This window comes from Vigna umbellata, chromosome 1, assembly GCF_029865625.1.
Source record: "Vigna umbellata cultivar VRB3 chromosome 1, Vumbellata_1.0, whole genome shotgun sequence".
Lineage (NCBI taxonomy): Eukaryota > Viridiplantae > Streptophyta > Magnoliopsida > Fabales > Fabaceae > Vigna > Vigna umbellata.
Genome location: NC_142165.1, coordinates 59,101,359 through 59,120,771, shown reverse-complemented (window position 1 = coordinate 59,120,771; position 19,413 = coordinate 59,101,359). Strand labels below are relative to the sequence as shown.

The 19,413-nt window shown below is 32.1% G+C and overlaps 1 protein-coding gene across 3 annotated transcripts; it reads right to left on the bottom strand.

Annotated features, from left to right (window-relative positions):
- Positions 1-3,783: 3,783 nt before the first annotated feature.
- LOC148205901 (uncharacterized) lies at positions 3,784-8,142 on the bottom strand. Of its 3 annotated transcripts, none has more exons than XM_088112421.1 (5): positions 7,352-8,142; positions 7,020-7,169; positions 5,063-5,161; positions 4,212-4,295; positions 3,784-4,059 (listed from the first exon to the last, which is right to left on the bottom strand). In XM_088112421.1, the coding sequence occupies exons 1-5, from the start codon at positions 7,937-7,939 to the stop codon at positions 3,964-3,966; spliced, it is 1,017 nt and encodes a 338-aa protein (XP_087968547.1). In that variant the 5' UTR covers positions 7,940-8,142; the 3' UTR covers positions 3,784-3,963. The 3 variants fall into 3 exon arrangements, with proteins under 3 accessions (XP_087968547.1, XP_087968545.1, XP_087968550.1); XM_088112419.1 differs by having other exon boundaries at positions 5,048-5,161; positions 7,352-8,122; XM_088112424.1 differs by lacking the exon at positions 4,212-4,295 and having other exon boundaries at positions 5,048-5,161.
- Between the last annotated feature and the right edge of the window lie 11,271 nt (positions 8,143-19,413).

Genomic DNA, 19,413 nt, shown 5'->3' with positions numbered 1-19,413 from the left:
GCTCATTTTTCTAACATAACCTACAAACTTTATATACCCGTGTAAGTCAAAACATTTAATGGTTAGTAAAATTCTTTGTAGTTTACATTAGAGAACTACATGTAACACAAGTTAAAGATGAATCATTATAAAACTAAAACGTTCATTATCTCTTTTTATTACTCAAATGGTTCTTCTCTTAATTGTCTATAAAATCTTTTAGAAAACCTTTATAAACATTTTTATAAAATCGTTAAACGACTTCATTTAAATGTTTAAATAAATTACTTGTCAAATTATTCTCTGTCATCTTTTTAGCTTTATTAAAATTCTTATCTCTAAAGCTAACATTTTAACTATGTGTTTCACTCAAAATCACAATGAAAAAATAAAACTCAAAAAGGTTTGAAATCATTACCATAATTTATTCTAAAAAAAACTATGAAAAAAAAATCAAAGCTAAGAGTATAATTTATGAAAACCGAATTCAGGTTTCAGAAGTCAATTATGTGTAAGATAGATGTCAGCATCCTACAACCTCCCATGATAATATATTTAATTAAATACACAAAACAAAAGTGATTTTTCTAAATATTTATTTACCTAAAAAAATAAAAATTGTATTGAAAATTTTGAACTGACCCTCTAAAGACTAATCTTGCTCTTATATTTCCATTCACAATAAAAAAAAAATTAGGGGATACGTAGTTCTTGAAAACTACTTGAGAAATCTTTTTGGATAAAAGATTAGCCTGTTCGTGCATATTTTCATGCACAGTTAAAAATCATGGATAATGTAGTTCTTACAAAGAATAAATTTGTTTGAGAGTTAATTTTTTTGTTTTTGAAAGTTTTATATTTTTTTATTTTTTAATTGTTTGAAAAAGGTATCAAACTATGCAAACAACGTGCAAACACCAAAAATAACAATGCCAAAAAACTATTTTTAATCATTTTCATTTTTTATATTTTTATGACTTTTGTTTGTTTTTATTTTTTTTTTTTTCTTTAAATGAGTATATATGGAAATGTTGTGTGTCAAATAGTAAAGATGTATAAGGTATGAAAGGTGAAACAAGAATTTTAAGAAGTAAAATAGAAGCCCAAAACCTTAAAATGTGAGACAATAGAAAATATGAGTGTATGGGTAAAACATGGTGCGTAATCAACAAAAGGCCAAAAAATAGGATACAAGGGGCAGCGGTGCAGGAATAAACGCGTGGCTGCATACAGAAAAAGTGCAAAAATAAAATAAACAAATAAGGGGTATAGTCAGAAGATCATCAGGGTGCAACCAGAACGATGTAAAACAAAAAAGTAGGGTTGCAAAAGTGAATAGCGTAGCGTTGGATATGTGAGACAGTCCTGACCCAAAACAAAATAAATAACTTTAAAAATATAAATAACTTTTAATTTTTAAGTATAAGTTTATTAAAAATATAAATAACTTAAAAATTTATTTAAACTGGAAAAAAATGTGAATGAGAAAACTATTTTTGAAAAAAAAACTATCTAATCTTAAAGAGAAAAAATGTAAAACAATGTATGCCAATTTGAGTTGGTAAAACGGGTCACTTAACCTGATCCAACTTGACTCATTTTGGATTGACTACTTAGTTAGTCAATCTAATCCAGCTCATTATGAGTTGGTACGTTAAACGGGTTGTCATTCACTTAATTATGAATTTTTCTTTTTTTATTAAAAAAAATAACAAATTTTTTTTAATTCAAATCTAAGTAAAGGAAAAATATCTTAAATTAGATTTATAATCAATCAAACATAAGATTTTATTCACACAAAGATATCACAAAATCTCCTTAACAAAAATTTTAATGACTTCATATAGATTTATAGATTTTTCATGTTACCTAATTATTTCATACAAAAGTAATTTCAGTCAGAGTCTTATTTTAATATTTTTGTAAAATAACTAACTCAACAAAAAATAGTTATTAAAAAAATTAGGTGGATTGGTAAGTCAATCCAGATGAATTAGATTCAAAATTATCTTATATTAAAATTTCAAAAAAAAAATTCAACCCAACTCTACTCAAACTGATCAGGTTAATTCATAAATTCAAAAATATTTTCGACAACATTAATGTCAGTTCATTCTGCACTCAATAAATTATCAAAGACCAATTTTATCCGTCAGTCATTAGTCAAAATCCTAACCCTAATTTCCCATTCACGTTTTCCCTAAGCCCATATGATTCTCCAAGGCTAAAAGCCCACAAAAGTGTACACTCTTTAATTATATATAGAATTATATAATTAAGGTTTAAACTCTCGGATGGTCCTCGTATTTATATGAGAATCTCAAATGGGTCATCGTTTTTTTTTTCGGTCTCAATTGGGTCCATAGACTTGTAAATTTGAGTCGATTAAGTCATCTCCGTTAACTTTTCACTGACGCCGTTTAACTGTGCTGAGGTGTATTTTTTTTTACATGAAGTGGCATTCTATATTAAATTGAATGGGTGATCTGTTGTACAATCAACAATTCGATGCAGCGGCTTCTTCTCCTACTTCTTCTACGGCCACCAGAAACCTTCCCATAATTGCCCCACCGGCCGCGGCGACCAGCCGCTGATACCCGCCGACCTCGACTGCAAAAAGATTTCAATAGGGGTAGCGTGAAACAGGGGTTTGAGATGTTGGAGGGGATGGTTGGGTAGGGTTGGAAGCCAAATGTGTACACGCACACGACTTTGATTAATGGCCTGTGCAAGAAAGGTTGGACTGAGAAGGCGTTTAAACTCTTTCTCAAGCTTGTTCGAAGCGAGAATCACAAGCCTAATGTAGCGACAATAATGGCCTGTATGTCACACCTTCATCTCTTCTCTGTCACGATATCGTTTTGGGGAAAAAGACTAATGCTTTCTTTGTTGGGGGTGCAGGAATTGAAGGTGGGGTGGAGAGTTGCGTTGGCCACGGTTATTGGGTTTCTTGGATCAGCTTTTGGGACCGTTGGAGGGGTAGGTGGGGGTGGCATTTTCGTTCCCATGCTCATTCTTATTGTGGGTTTTGATACCAAGTCTGCTGCTGCTCTCTCTAAATGTAATTAGGCTCTCTGCTAAAATTGATTAAATGATAAAATTGAGGAATTCTCTGCTAAAATTTTCGTTTGACTCCACTGCAGGTTTTCCAATTCAAAGACAATTCTCTGCTAAAATTGATTAAATGATAGAAATAAAAAAAACTATTGTAACATTTATAGTAGCTAAAAGATGGAGAAATTGTGGAGGTCATTGGATGAGATAAGTTTAGTGTTGCCTCCGTGCAGTGTCTCACGGTGGTGTTTAATGGCGAAGGCATGGCGTCTTGATAAGGAGAAACGTGATTAGGTTTATGTGCTTTGATGGAGGTGCGGAGCGTTCTGGTTGTGGTCATGGAAGCACGACTTAGGATTTTTTAGTGGCGCGATTCGACCATGGTAGCGTCTTTGCGGCGGCTTTCCGGGACTAGAGTTTTGCAAAGGAGATGACGACAAGCATGATAAGGGCAGTGGCGAGGGTTCAAAGGGTTTTTCAAATTGGGTCTATGTGATTTTTCTGAATGCAAGCTATTTTCCCCCTTTTTTTCTGTTTGTATAATTTTTCTACTTTTTTTTAATTCATTAAATTCCACGTCATCACTGTCAGCATATTTTTTTTAATAAAATATCCACCTCACTATATCCATCTCAATACATTTTAACACTGTTTGTGACAATTTAACGGTTATGGCAAAATTGGCTCAATTTTACAAATATTTGGACCCAATTGAGATATTTTACAGATATATGGACCTAATTGAGAGAGTTGAAAATATGATGACTCATTTGAGATTCTCATATAAATACGATGATGGTCCGAGAGTTTAAACCTATAATTAAATATCAACTATTACATAAAATGAAATAGATTAAAATAATAAATCAAAGATAAATTATTGATGTTGTGAAGTGAAAGAAAGAGGAATGAAAATAAAGGTACGATTGATTAAAATGTTTTGATGAATGTTTTTCTCCATTCAAGTGCTTCCTTATTACCCCATTTCCGTGCTCCGTTGTCTTCCAACATTGTGTGTACAATGGCCTGCACATCATTCACTTTACACTTTAATCTTCATCAAATTCATCTTAAACAACACTTCTACTAACTTTCAATGACTTTGTTTATCTTCTCAACTTTTTTTTCTGATTCAAAATTTAAAATTTAAAATTCAAAATTCAAAATTCATGACTAACCTTGTAAAGAATCCATTTAGCTATCACCACTCTCCTTAACCCAGATCCAGAATTATTGTAAAGGTTTAATAGTTCATCCCATTTCTGAGATTTACACAAAAATAAATCTTAATTACTATTTTTCCTTATGTATTTATTTTCTTCTATTTTGTCTTTATATAGAGTCAGAAAAATAACTATAGATTAGGTAAAATTAAATTATAAAATTGTAAACTTAAGTTTATTAAAAAAATACATTTAAACTATCATTAATTTAATTTTTAAGTAATATGAGACTATTTGATATGTTAAAATAATAAATATTTTAATTTTAATTATTTATGCATAATTTGATATATCTCTTTCTTTTACGAATATCATGCATATCAAGATTTAAGTCTTCACTCCGACATGTGAACATATGCTAAGAAAAACCATACTAATTACAAGTTAGCATTTTCTTTATCAATTCATAATGATTTTAACTGCAATATACTTTATGCATTTCTAATAAAAGTATTTATTAATTCTTTAGCTAATATAATTAATTACTTAATTAATAGGATACAATTTAACATCAGCAATAAAATGGCAGAGGGAGTATTTTGAATGTCCTATTATAAAATCTCAATTTTGAATCTTACAAATAAAAAAGAGTATTTTACTAAAATTAATTGATTAGTTTTTTTCAATATTAAGAGATTCTTCATGAATAAATTATAAAAGAAAAATCATATAAACCATCAACACTATCTTTAGTAAAATAAATCTTAAGAGTATATTCTTTTCTTATATATTTTTCATTTTATTTGCTTATATATATATAAATAAATAAATTAGGGATAAAATTCACTAACCTCTTTTGGGGTTACCTTATTATTAGCGTTCTTACCGCTAATCATTTTAGGCTCGGATTTTAGCAGTCGGAAGATTTGGTGGTCAAGTATTTCACGGGCCTCCTCCAAATTTTCCTACAATCAAGTACGATCCCAACTATTTTATCACTGCACACTCTTTTTTTCTTCTTAATATTTGCTTTTCTATCCAAATATTTTTATTTTATGTATCGTATAACATATATAATAAAAGATAAACATATAAACTATAACGGTAAACTTAAGTAAATTTATGTATAAATTAATTTTAATTAATTAAAAAATTATTTTATTTTATCCTTTTTCTCTTAATCAGTCAAATTCTTTATCTTACTAATTTATTTTTTTTATTTCATTTGACTATTCAAAAATTTTATATTTTTTAATTGAATTTTTATCTTTTTAATGTTTTTGTTAATTGACCTTTTCATCATATTTTCTTATATCCACATGTTATTAATACAAAATAATAGGAATAATAATAAATTAAGAGATTCAATGTTGATTAATTATAATGAAAATTCATTAAAGAATATAAAACATTTTAATAGTCAATTAAAAATACATAAATTTATGAGAGATACTTAATATTCTTTCTTAAGATACTTGTTACTTTTATTTTTGTCTATCTATAAAATATTTTAAAAAAAAGTAAATGTAAAATATAATTGGAATATAAAACTAACACTAACAAATATTTATAAATATATAAATAAAAAAATTGAGGGAGTATAATATTTCATAAAGGTGGCTTTTATTTTAATATACTTTTCATTTAATTATAAACAAAATGAGTAAATAATTGGTTTACTATAACAATTCGTAACATATTTTGTGATTAGTACAATAGGAAAAAAAATATAGTCAAAATTTAATTTTATTAATTTTGTTTGAATTGGTTAATACAAGATGTGTTTGATGTTTTTGGTGTTTAGTAATAATCATATCGATTTATTAAAATAAATAATGTTAATATACAATTAACATCTAATCATTTAAAATTTTAATTTAAAAAATATTAATAAAAACAATTAGTAAATCAAAGAAGTGTTGAATTACTTTAAGCATGGTTCTTACATGGAATTTGAGCTACTCCGAGAAAGGAAGATACATTTATAAAAGATTATTCGATAATCAAGTCAATAAAAAAGTTAAAATATTTATGTATATTAGATTTATCATATGTATGTGAGTATTTAGAAAATAAATATTTCTTAAAAAATATTAGTTATGTTTATAAAATCAAAATAAATCATGAGTATGTGTTCCTATTATAATATTTACCTAAAAAATATAATAAATAATAAATAATAAACAATAATAAAAAATATTAAACGATTGAAATATAGTTATAATATAATAATACAGCCCAAATAGATATAAGTTATTTCTTAAAAGAGACTTAAAATAGTCTTATTAGACCACAAGATCAGACACTCATATTCCGGGATTGGACCGCACTTTTTAATATGTCTAGATCAAATAGAAATAATTACCTAAATCATTAAAAAAATTAATGAAATTAAAAAATTTATTCTTTATTTATATCAAGATTTATCATAATATATATGAGTATTTATAAAATAAATATTTCTTGAAAAATACTAGCGTTTATAAAATCAACATAAATAATGAGTTTACGTACCTATTACAATAATATTTACATAAAAATATAATAACAATATAATATATAATAAATAATAAATAATAAACAATAATAAAAAAATATTAAACTACCAAAATATAGTTATAATATAGTCCAAATATATATAAGTTATTTCTTAATAAAGAAATTTAAAATAGTCTTATTTAGACCACTGCACTCTTTAACATGGGGTCTATCGGATCGAGTAGAAATAATTACTTAAAAAGGCAAAATTAATGAAATTAAAAACTTTATAACTAATTTGTATAATATCAAAAATATAAGGTAAATTATGTTTTCTGTTCATACCTGGAGAAGGAGGAAAACTTCTACCAAAGCCGCTCCAAGGTACTCTTGTGCCTCTGGAATCTTGTTATCCTTGCACTTTTCGTATTGTTCTTGCAGTTTCTTCAGTGCTTCACGTCCCTTCTGAGATTTGCTTTCACGAATAGCAATACACTGAAAATCAGAAAGAAGCAAGACACATTGAACAAAAAGAGATTATCAGGTAATAATTAACAAATTAGTTTTGACGTTATTGCTCTTCATTGTTTTAAATAAAGCAGCATCAAGCTTCAGTGTTTCACTTCATTCACAACAAAATCTAGAAGCAGTACTATATTACAGCAAAAGAAGAAAACCTTAAGGGTGTTAACTTCTTGTTGGCTAGGTCCAAGCTTGCTAAACTGGGAAGGGATTATCTCATTCTCATTTTGAACTTGTGCATCTTTCATTATTTTCAACAATGACTTAAGAGCATCTCTTCCTTTGCCCTCAAGGTGAGATGGATCAACGTCATTCTCAGACATGGATGAATTAAAATAATCTTCATACCGAGAAGCATGAGCAGTGGTGAGTTTTGGATTCATCTTAAAGTTAAACAATCCAAGAACACATGCCAGCAAAAGAGAAGCTCCTGTAACCCCTCTCAGAATTTTGCTGCCTCTTCCCTCCTTCTGGGTGGGCTGGGAGAATCTTTCAAACGTGCAATTCGCATGCCAAACTGAACGTGTAACTGGGTGTCTGGTGGCAGAAAATTGAGGAGCACAAAGAGGTGTGGCATGGTTTAACCTGAGATGAAATCTGATAGAACTTGCACTTTGAAATCCTTTGGAGCTGTAGGGAAAGGGACAGTAACGTAGGGAGATAGCAGATTCCATCTGATGGAAATTATTCAAGGTCAAATAATGTGTAAGCAGAAGCAGTGTATTACTACTACTATTTATCATGCAAATCTAAAATGCTTCGGAATGAAATTTGTACATCTTTGAAGGAAAGTTTGAAGGGAGGTATCTATTTTGTGCTTTGAAAGAAAGCTGAAAAAAAGAAGGTGGGCATAATTTCTTTGCTTCTTTTTTACACATTAGCCTTTCGTTAACTTCACTATAGCCTCACCTTGCTAATCACGTGTTGGAATAAATCTTTGCTTAAAACAAGGGAATGGTTGGACACAAAAAATTGAATTTCTTTGCCTATCTACCAGGACTAGAATAGAATCATGAGTATGTTTGTGTGACACTTCAGAAACCTTTTTATATCTTTTAGTTTTTTGTTTATGCTCTTAACTCGTGAGGAATACTCATTTAAATTAACCTTGTTCTTTGTCATGGACCAACTCGCAGAAAAGCTAGCTTCTGTATGTGGAAAATTTGGTGAAAGAATTGCAGGAATATGGATCAAAGTGAAGCTTCAAGCTCAAATAGGGTTACTACTATATATATATTATATATATGGAGCTTTTCCTAGGTTTACTGCAAAGATAAACGAAATCAAACAACGTTATAGATGTTGAGATTCTTGTAGGATTTACTTGATTAGGATTATATTGATCTAAGGCTTTCATCACAATGCTGAGAGATTCATTGATACCCAGAGACAACTTTAAATTAGAAGCCCCCACCCCCTTCTTTGCAAAAGAGTAAAGAAATATTAGCAACACTAGCTAAAGCAACATATACCTAACAAAAAAATCACGTCAGAACCTTGGTAGGGAAAAAGTTGGGATTGTACAAGTTTTTTTAATTTTGGCCTTTGACTCTTTGGTAGAAGATTACTTATTTTATATTTTTCTTATCAGTTAAAATATCTTAAAGGTGACTCAACTCTTATACACACTCGTAAGAACATAACGTATTTCATCAAAATATTGACCAGTGCAATACTACCTTCTGGTCTAAATCACCTACAAGTCCTACCTCTACAATAGAATTCCTATTGTGCTAACTATGTTGTTATACAAAACGTTAGTAGCCATTTAGCAGTATTAAATGCTAGTTCTTAACACGTTGATATCTCATTTTCTTACCACATTAGCTTATCAATTGCAAATGGCTCTAGTGTATTTCATATACCTATAGTAGAGGTCTTTGAATGTAGATATTGGTGACGAACAAATTATCATGGCTACTTCTTAAATGTTTGTGGTTTTTTTTTTTTTTTGTAAATGTTTTGGTGTCTCTCCATGTGGATCTACTAATAGCTAATCATATAATAATTTCAAATGTTCCCATCTCAGCTTTATATCAAATTCAAAGTCACCTAAAGTGTCACACCACCGAAAATCATTGAAACCGCATTTGAGCTTGATTTACACCAGCCGAATCCTGTGAAATTTTTGGAGTCTGAGAAACTAAAGATGGTGGCTGAGTAGCCGGAGCCTCGACCGTGACGAGGAATCAGAAGACCTAAATAGAGAAACCATTATAGATTGCAACAATGGTAATAAAGTTAGAGACTTTACGATTATTATGGTTTTTTTTTTTAACGAGCACCGAAACATTTGCCTTTATCAACAAGAAAAACTATACTAAATAATGGGACAATTGGGTTATCACAAAACTTTTTACAAGCAATATTTACATTAACTCTGGGTTTGGAAGATGGATTCAACCAAAACTAAAATATACAGTATCTATAAATTATTTAAAATTAAATTTTCTTCATTTTTTTAAATAGTTGATGTAGATGAGTAATTCAAAATATTTTAGATTTTAATTTTTTAGATAAAATAATTTATTTTCTTTTTTAAAAAAAACTCTATTTTAAAGAAATTTTAATAACTTATCTTATTTTTTGGTTTAAGTTGACTTAGTTCAATTTAACCTTCAACCTATGTTAATTTATCTTGACCTTTAACATGCGCGGATTCATTTCAATCTTCAATCCAATCCACTCGTCCCAATTTTTGTTGTAAGAAAAATTTTCTCAAACTTTGGTCCAAGTTCGACTCGACTTGACTTTCGACTTGAACTTGAAATCCTTATCTTGCTACATGCTTAACTTGGCTTAACCTTTGGTCTTGGCCGACTCGACTTAACCTTTTTCTTAGTCCAACTCAAGCTCAACCTTTAGCTCGAGACAACTTGGCTTTACTTTCGGCTGAGTCCACTTGACTCCATATTCAATATGGGCCACTCGATACGAGCTTCAACCCGAGTTTACTCGGCTCGATCTTCGATCCGGACCACTCGGTACGACCTTCGATTAGATTCTAACTTGACTCAACCTTCCCCCAGACTCAACTTGGTTTACCTTCAACCCGGGCCTTACTTGACTTGACATCTGGTTCAGATCCGACTTAGCTCAACCTTCAATCTTGTAGGAACAATCGGTACCGATTTTTGTGCAGCGAAAATATCAAAAACAGAGTACGATACTAATTGTTATAAAATAAGAGCTTGTTCGGTCAATTTTAAAAATGGTTCCTTTAATTTTCTCTTAAAAGTTTTATCAAACAGTTGATGTACAGAAAATATAAAGAGTGCAGGGAGTAGAAAAAATCACACAAATGATTTTTATCCTGGTTCGAATCAAAAGATTCTACGTTTAGTTGTTAATCACTATGAATAGTGATTAACTTTTTCACTAAAAACAATTTTACAGATTACAATATAGTAAATGAAATAAGAATGATAAAACATTCCTTTGACAGACGAACCGGAAGGAAACTTCCTTTGACAAACGAACTGGAAGCAAGCAGCAAACATTTTCCTTCGACAAACGAACCGGAACAGTGCAGCAAATATCTTCCTTCGACCAACGAACCAGAAGAAAACAACTCTGCCAACTTGAAGAGAACTGCTCCGACCTTTGACACACAAAACGTGAGTTTCTCCTATTCACAAGACTTGACAAGAGCAATGAACTAACACTTGAGAACTTCCTCAGATCATACTGTATTCTCAAATGACTTAGATACCTTTCTAAAGTGTTTGGCAAAGGTATATATAGCCTACTGGTCCGAAACTGAAGAGCATTACAACTACTAGTGATAAACGATTATTATAAGTGATAATCGATTATCTGTGAGACTTGAAATAATTTAGAATATTTATTATTCAACCGATCGGTTCCAGTTCTTCACCTCCTTCTATCGTTCGGTTTGAGCCCTGATTACCTTCTATCGTTCGGTCTTCAACTTGTGTTCGGCCAGTGTTAGTGACCGTTCGGTATTACTCAGTTTCACCAATGTTCAACTTCGTTCGGTCCTGAACTGTGTTCGGCCAGTGTTCACCCTGTGTTCGGTCTTGAACTGTTATACATTGTCAAGCCTTCAACTACTACATACCGTTCGGTCTTTGATTGATAGTGATCGTTCGGCTGTTGACATATAGGTACCGTTCGATCTTCTAACTGTGTTCGGCCATGAACAATATTCGGTCTTTATCGACAATTCGGTCTTCTAGCTGTATTCGACCATGAACAGTGTTCGGTCTTCAACTGCGTAGTGACCGTTTAACCTTAATTTGATATGACCGTTAGGTCACGGTCATGCCTTCCACTGCTTGGTTTTGGTCATGAAGTCTACCGTTCGGTCTTGATGTCTTCTCTTATGCAGAAATGCTTTTAAAATCTCATACAATAGAAGTCTTCTTATTCTTCACTTTGTAACATCATCAAAATCATTATCTTCAAGATACCAATGCTCCTCATTGTAACAATCTCCCCCTTTTTTATGATGATAAAAAATTCCTTGTATAAAAGCATCTTTGTGTATCTACATAGAATACAAACTTACAAACAGGTTAGTAGTAATTGTCCTAGGAGTTTGTTCGGTTTGTTCTTCTCCCCCTTTTTTATCATAAGCAAAAAGCAAGTAGAAGTACTCCCCTTCAAAATGTTCTCCCCCTTAAAAAATCAATTTATGCAAGAAAATATAACAAGAGAAACTAAATCTACCAAATGAACCGTCCGGTTTAATTAAAAGAAAGAAAAACCAATTATTGTGTAATTCATAAAAATCGTTCGGTAACTAACGTACTTCTCCCTGTGTACCATATGAACCGTTCGGCTGCCTAGGTTGTCGTTCAGTCACTATTCTAGACCTCATCTAGCCTATCCTCTATATTTTAAAAAAAATCAGTTTTGATTGAACTCGAGGATAATCGATTATTCGATGTAATAATCGATTAAATACGCTAGACTTACGAAAAATTAAAACTCTTATGAATTTGTTTTTACTTCTAAGACAGTTATTTCTCCCAATTCTCTTCAAAAGTCATAAAGTAAAGACACCCCCTTAAATATGCAATTAAAATTCAGTTTTCAGCTTACTCAGTTAACCCATGAAATCGACAATCACTTTTCAAACAATTAAGATATTAATGATTCAGCAACCAATTTATAAACTACAATGAACGCAATAGTAGCTCAAATGAATATGATCACATCACAGCTCCTTCAAGTTTAACATGAAGCATTACAGCTAGCACAATTAGTTCAAAACTAGCTTTGACATCACAATTTACAACTTCCCAAATAACAAATATGATTCATGCACTCTCATATCCCAATTTGTTCAACCTCATGAATTCAGCTCTGCAAATCAAAACATCATATACGAAAATTAAAACAACAATATGCAGTAATCAGATTTAATTCAATAAAATTATTTATCTTGGTTTAAAGGATTTTATCCCCCATCTTAATCAACTACACTCAAGCTTTTCTTGAGAAACTGAGGATACACTAATGAAAAGTTTTGAATGGAAATTCTTCTTGGCAGTTTAAGGCTGAAGAATCTTTCAAACCACCACCACCTCCAATGCTACCAAGCACATAAACCTTTCTTTCAGATTTCAGAAACCAGAATGAAGCAGCTTCTTAAACAAGATTGGCATGTCTAAGCAATCAAACATTAGATACAAAACAGGACAACCACAAATTGATAAATAAGAAACAAAAATGCCAATTCAATCGTCAAATGACTTAATCATTCAAAAATGCCAATGGAAATCTGTCAGCCAGCTCATCCAAATGAATCTTTCATTACTTTTGAAGCTTGACAGATATTACACCAAGGCTAACTTCAAAGTTCTCGTGAAATTGAATACTAAACCAGTTAAACACATATTCAATTTTATAATTAAAAACAAAGCACTAAAATAACAATGCACATGACATAACAAAAATGAAATTCAGTACATGAATGTCTCAAATAAAAGAACTTCACTGGTTAAAATGTGTAAACAGACAAGAACACACAACAGGATGAATGAACCAGTGATGGACATATCATTTGCCCAAATAGAAATGAATATAACAGTAATCAAGTAATGGAAGATCAAAAAGATAAGCCGAACAAAGTGCAACAACACAGTTCAAACAACACTTAGCTCAAACACATGGAGCTCGAACCAAGGCTTTGAAGGCCATTTGATGGAGTCACTTTCTGGCCTAGAGCATCAATTCCAAAAGCAAAATACCATGGAGCTCTCCTCTCCTTTTGAGAACTTAACCTGCAAAACCAACCAAGAGAGGTTTGGTCCCCACAATCTCATTTGGGTCCTTGGGGTTAGTACATGCAAGCAAACATCATTTGACAACTTTAACCCATGCATATTTTTCATTTGAAATTCCATAATGTTTTATTCTACATTTGTTTGAAGTATGTCCCTTTTTCATACAATAGAAGCAACAAACACCATGCAGTTTGGTTTTTACAATTGTTCCTTTTTTAACCCAAACTCTATGTGTTCTCCTATTTTGTGGTTTCTTATGTTGATGCATGCTTTTGTTTCTAAAATTATTTCTTTTAAAGCTAGTTGGAGCATATGAGTTAGACTTGGTTGCTTTAGCAAGTAAGTTCTTAAGTATGTCAATGTCAAACATATAAGTCTTACAAGATAAACATTCAACAGGTTGTTCATTTGCAATAGACTCAAACAATTTAATTTCAAGATTAATAACTTTATTTCTTAGTATGACTTCTTCATCTAATGCTTTTCATATTTAATTTTTAATTCCTTAAACTCATTTTTCAAATTTTTATGAGCAGCATCCAATTTTTCAGATTCATTTAGCAATTCAAGAAAAGCTTTTTGCAAATCAAACTCACTAGTTTCAAAGCTAGAGGAACTTACTTGGCTTGCAGTGTTGATAACGATTGAAAAACTGTTATTTTTATACTTAATTTTGATATTAAAAACACCCTTTTTATGACTTAGAAACTAGCTTGAAATCATGTTTTTGATTAAGTTATGATAATAAGAGAGTTGAATGGGTTTTATACTTATTTTTCCTTATTCTGACAGAAATTAAAATGAATTGGATGAAGAAGTTGAAGTAGCAAGGAGCTGGAGTCATGAAAGGTTGGAAAAATGGCAGATAGAAGAACCATTGTTTCATGCCTAGGCGCCAGCGCTAGCGCCAGTCTGGAAGTGCAACCACTGTTTCACGCCTGGGCGCCACCGCTGAGCGCCAACTTAGTTCTGAAAGCACTGTTTCACACTTGGGCTCCACCGCTGAGCGCTAGTTTGGTTTTGAAAGCACTGTTTCACGCTTGGGAGCCATCATTGAGGCTCAAAAGAGTGTCGCAACTACCTCTAAGTGCCCTTTTGGGGCGCTGACGACGTGGGCTTAGGCTTATTTTTTGTATTTGTAATGAACTATTTAAGGTTTTGGATGTTCTAGGGTTCATATCTTTGGACAAAAAGAGGCAAAAATACACTCCTTTCACCCCTTGGAGGCGGATTTTGGATGCGGAAGCTCCCATCTTCAACTTTTAGGGTTTTATATTCCATTATTTTCATCTAGTTTACCATGTCTATGGTGAACTAAACCTCCATTGTTGTTGGGGAAACAATGTAATCTTTTGAAACTTTTATGTATTGAATTGATTCTTATTATAAAATGCTTTACTTCATTAATTGTTAGGTTTTTCCTCTTTACTTTATGCATACTTTGTTTAACTCATTCAATTGCATGATTATTCATTTTGTCGCTATGGACACATACGAGAAAATCTAGAATTGGGGAAATTCTTTCAAAAGCAATATTACCTAGACATAGGGATAGGAGTGTTGGTTGCCTTTAAGCTTCTGTGCGAATGTAATGCATGATTAATTGCTAGGGATACAAGACATTATGAACTAGTAATTAGGAGTAGGCTTTCTTCACCAAGACATCAGGTTTAAGGTAAATTAGAAAGAGGCATTAACATTAATGAAGAAGATGAATTCGTTAATACATGAGAGTGGATAGGATAAGTTGGAAACCCCAACAACATAATCATTCCATATTTTATATCAATCATTTTTTCATCTTTCAATCCAATTGATCAACACTTGCATTCATATTTATTTTCCTTACTATAAACACAATGACTTCGGTTACAAGTCCTAATTAATCAAGAAACCATATGAATGTTTAGGTCGTGAGTCTCTAGGGAAACGGTACTTGGTCTTACCAATTATTATTACTTGATACGATTCGGTACACTTGCCGAAGTGTTAACAAGTGTCATCAGTAATAACCGTCAAACACAAGTTTGCTTCTTCATCTGAAACACTTGAGCTAAATGAGTCATTATCATTCCAAGCAATGTAAGCCTTCTTCTCTTTGTGAGTTTTCTTTTTCTCTCTTTCTTCACTTTTCTTGATGTTTGGACAATCAACTTTCACATGGCCTCTTTCACCACATCAATAACATTTAAAGCTTGATGGGGAGCCTTGATTGTCCTTCTTTTTCTTCAAGAATTTGCTTCTAGATGATTCATCGTTGGCCATCAAGCACAAATTTTTGTGCTCATTAGAATTGCTTGAGCTTGAGGAGTTTGATGTAGAGCTTGAATTTGAACAGGTCAACTTAGCCACATTTGACACTTCATCATGAGTGACTTCTAAAAATTCCCATATTTTCTGAGCACTTTTATAAATAGAAACCTTAAAGAATTCCTCAAGGGTTAGTGTAGATAAGATTATATTTTTGGCCTTAACATCATATTGTACCATTTTGTTTTCATCCACAGTCCACAAAAAATATGGTTTTTCTACTTCCACACTATCAACTGAATTTTTAGGAATATAAGGACCATTTAGTACAGCTTCCCAGATGCCTCTGTCAACAGACCCCATAATAATTTCCATTCTGACTTTCTAGAAGGCATAGTTATCACTAGTAAAAAGAGGTGGTATGTTGATGGAAGCACCCTCAACATATACTTGATTTTGATGACCGGTCATTTTCGAAAAAATTGAAATAATATCAAATCAAGCTCTCATACCAATTGTTGGAACAACTGGTACCGATGTTTGCGCAGCAGAAATATCAAAAATAGAGTACGATACAGATTGTTAAAAGGAAAGAGCTTGTTCGATCAATTTTAAAAATGGTTCCTTTAATTTTCTCTTAAACGTTTTATCAAACAATTGAAGTGCAGAAAATGTAAAGAGTGTAGGGAGTCGAAAAAATCACACAAAATGATTTTTATCCTGGTTCGAATCAAAAGATTCTACGTCCAGTCGTTAATCACTATGAATAGTGATTAACTTTTTCACTAAAAACAATTTTACAGATTACAATATAGTGAATGAAATAAGAATGATAAAACCTTCCTTCGACGAACGAACCAGAAGGAAACTTCTTTCGACAAATGAACTAGAAGCAAGCACCGAACACTTTCCTTCGATAGACGAACAGGAACAATGCAGCAAATATCTTCCTTCGACCAACGAACCAGAAGAAAACAGTTCTGTCAACTTGAAGAGAACCGCTCCGACCTTTGACACACAAAGCGCGAGCTTCTCCTATTCACAAGACTTGACAAGAGCAATGAACTAACACTTGAGAACTTCCTCAGATCACACTGTATACTCAAATGACTTAGATACCTTTCTAAAGTATTTGGCAAAGGTATATATAGCCTACTGGTCCGAAATTGAAGAGATGCATTACAACTGCCAGTGATAATATTTTTAACACCGAAAACGATGCCAAAAACTTGTTAAACCTCGACAAGTGTGACCGAATCGTATCAAGTAATAAACTTGGTAAGACCAAAGGACTCACGGCCTAGTTAGTTATATGATTGTTTGATTATTTAAGACTTGTAAAACAATTACTTTGGGGTTTCTAATGCAAAATACAAAAAGTAAACATGTATGCATGAATTTGATCAATGGAAAAGAAGAACAAAACACTTGGAACGAATTATATGGATGAGTATGTTGTTGGGGTTTATCAATTTCATCTTATCCACTCTCATATATTTAGGAATTCATCATTTTTTTCATCAATGTTAATGCAACTCTCTAAATTACCTTAAACCCGATGTCTCGGTGAAGAAAGGCTAATCATAATCACTAGTTTCCAATGTCTTGTCTCCTTAGCATTTAATCATGCATTATAATGAACAGAAGCTTAAAGGCAACCAACCATCATACTCCTATGTCTAGGTTTATACTACTGTTGGGAGAGTTTCCCCGGATCTAGATATCCCCGTATTTGTCCATATCGACAAAACCAATAATCATGACATTGAATGAGTTAAACAATGAATGCTTTAAGTAAAGAGGAAAAACCCTAACTATTAATGAAAGAAAGCATGTATCTCAAATAAGATGTTTAAACACAAATTCCATATATGAGAGCTTCAAAAGATTACATTGATTCCCCAACAACAATACAAGTTTAGTTCACCATATTCATGGTGAAACTAGATGAAAAATAATGAAAGAGTGAAGGATAAAACCCTAGAAAGTTGAGTAGGTAGCCTTAGCATTCAAAATCTTCCTCCAAGGGGTGAAGAGGTGTGTGTTTGCTTCGTTCTCTACCAAAATTACTAACCCTATGTCACCTAAAACCTTATATAGAGTTCTAAAAATTACAGAAAAGTAGGCCCAGGCCCAAAATAATGGTGCTCAGCGGCACCAGCGCGTCATCAATTCTTCCCCTCAGCTGCATTTTTACCCCTCAGCGGTGCCAACGAGTCTTCAGAAGTGTCGCTTAGCGGTAATTGGCGTTGAGCGATACTCGCGGCTTCTCTTCTTTTGTACTTTTTGAGTTCTTTTCTGATTCCATCTCTGTCCTACTTCACTTCTTTCATCAAAATCATCCTAAAACCTGCATAAAACAAGGAAATCAAGCATAAATCTGTCCAACTCTCTTATTTCCAAAAATATAAGCAGAAGCATGATTCTAAGCTAGTTTCTAAGTCTTAAAGGTTGCTTTTGGTATCAATTTTAAGCATAAAAATAACAGTTTTTCAACTGTTATCACCTATTCACAAGACTTGACAAGAGCAATGAACTAACACTTGAGAACTTCCTCAGATCACACTATATTCTCAAATGACTTAGATACCTTTCTAAAGTGTTTAACAAAGGTATATATAGCTTACTAGTCCGAAACTGAAGAAATGCATTACAACTGCCAGTGATAATCGATTATTATAAGTGATAATCGATTATCTGCGAGACTTGAAATAATTTAGAATATTTATTATTCAACTGATCGGTTCCAGTTCTTCACCTCCTTCTACCTCGGTTTGAGCCCTGATTGCCTTCTGTCATTCGGTCTTCAACTTGTGTTTGGCCAGTGTTAGTGATCGTTCGGTATTACTCAGTTTCACCAATGTTCAACTTCGTTCGGTCCTGAAGTGTGTTCGGTCTTTAACTGCTATACACTGCCAAGCCTTCAACTACTACATATCGTTCGGTCTTTGACTGATAGTGACCGTTCAGTTGTTGACATATAGGTATCGTTCGGTCTTCTAACTGTGTTCGGCAATGAACAATATTCGGTCTTTATCGACCATTCGGTCTTCTAGCTGTATTCAGCCATGAAAAGTGTTCGACCTTTATCTATTATATGTCGTTCGGCCTTCAACTGCTTAGTGACCGTTCAACCTTAATTTGATACGACCGTTCATTCACGGTCATGCCTTCCACTGCTTGGTCTTGATCATAACTTTACCGCTCGGTCATGAAGTCTATCGTTCGATCTTGATGTCTTCTCTTATGCATAAATGCTTTTAAACTCTCATACAAGAGAAGTCTTCTTATTCTTCACTTTGTAACATCATCAAAATCATTATCTTCAAGATATCAATGCTCCTCATTAGTAACAAGTTTGAGCTGACTTAATATGACCTTCAGCTCAAGCCAACTCAACACAAGCTAAATTAGCCTAAATGAAAGGTCAATATGAATCAACTTTATTGAACTTTTTTCATTTTGACCAATAAAAAATTTCATAATTTATGGAATTTCAATTTTCTTTTTTTTAGTCAATTTCAAATTCTATTTTAATTATTTAAAATAATTTTCTAAAATTTCTCAATTTCAATTTTTTCTAATTTTCTCATCCAAACAAATCATTTTATTCCAAAAAAAAAATCAAATTCTCTGAATAAATTAATTACTCTATCAAATTTTCTCGACCAAACACAATAAACTGAGTGACAACATAAATACAGTTTAGTTTA

What these genes read in the sequence shown, in the direction of transcription:
- LOC148205901 (XM_088112419.1), bottom strand. Translation starts at nt 7,939, where the DNA reads ATGATAAATAGTAGTAGTAATACACTGCTTCTGCTTACACATTATTTG. An exon ending in ATAAGGTAACCCCAAAAGAG is followed by an intron (nt 4,296 to 5,047) that starts GTTAGTGAATTT and finishes TGTAAATCTCAG; the next exon opens with AAATGGGATGAACTATTAAA. An exon ending in CTAAATGGATTCTTTACAAG is followed by an intron (nt 4,060 to 4,211) that starts GTTAGTCATGAA and finishes AATGATGTGCAG; the next exon opens with GCCATTGTACACACAATGTT.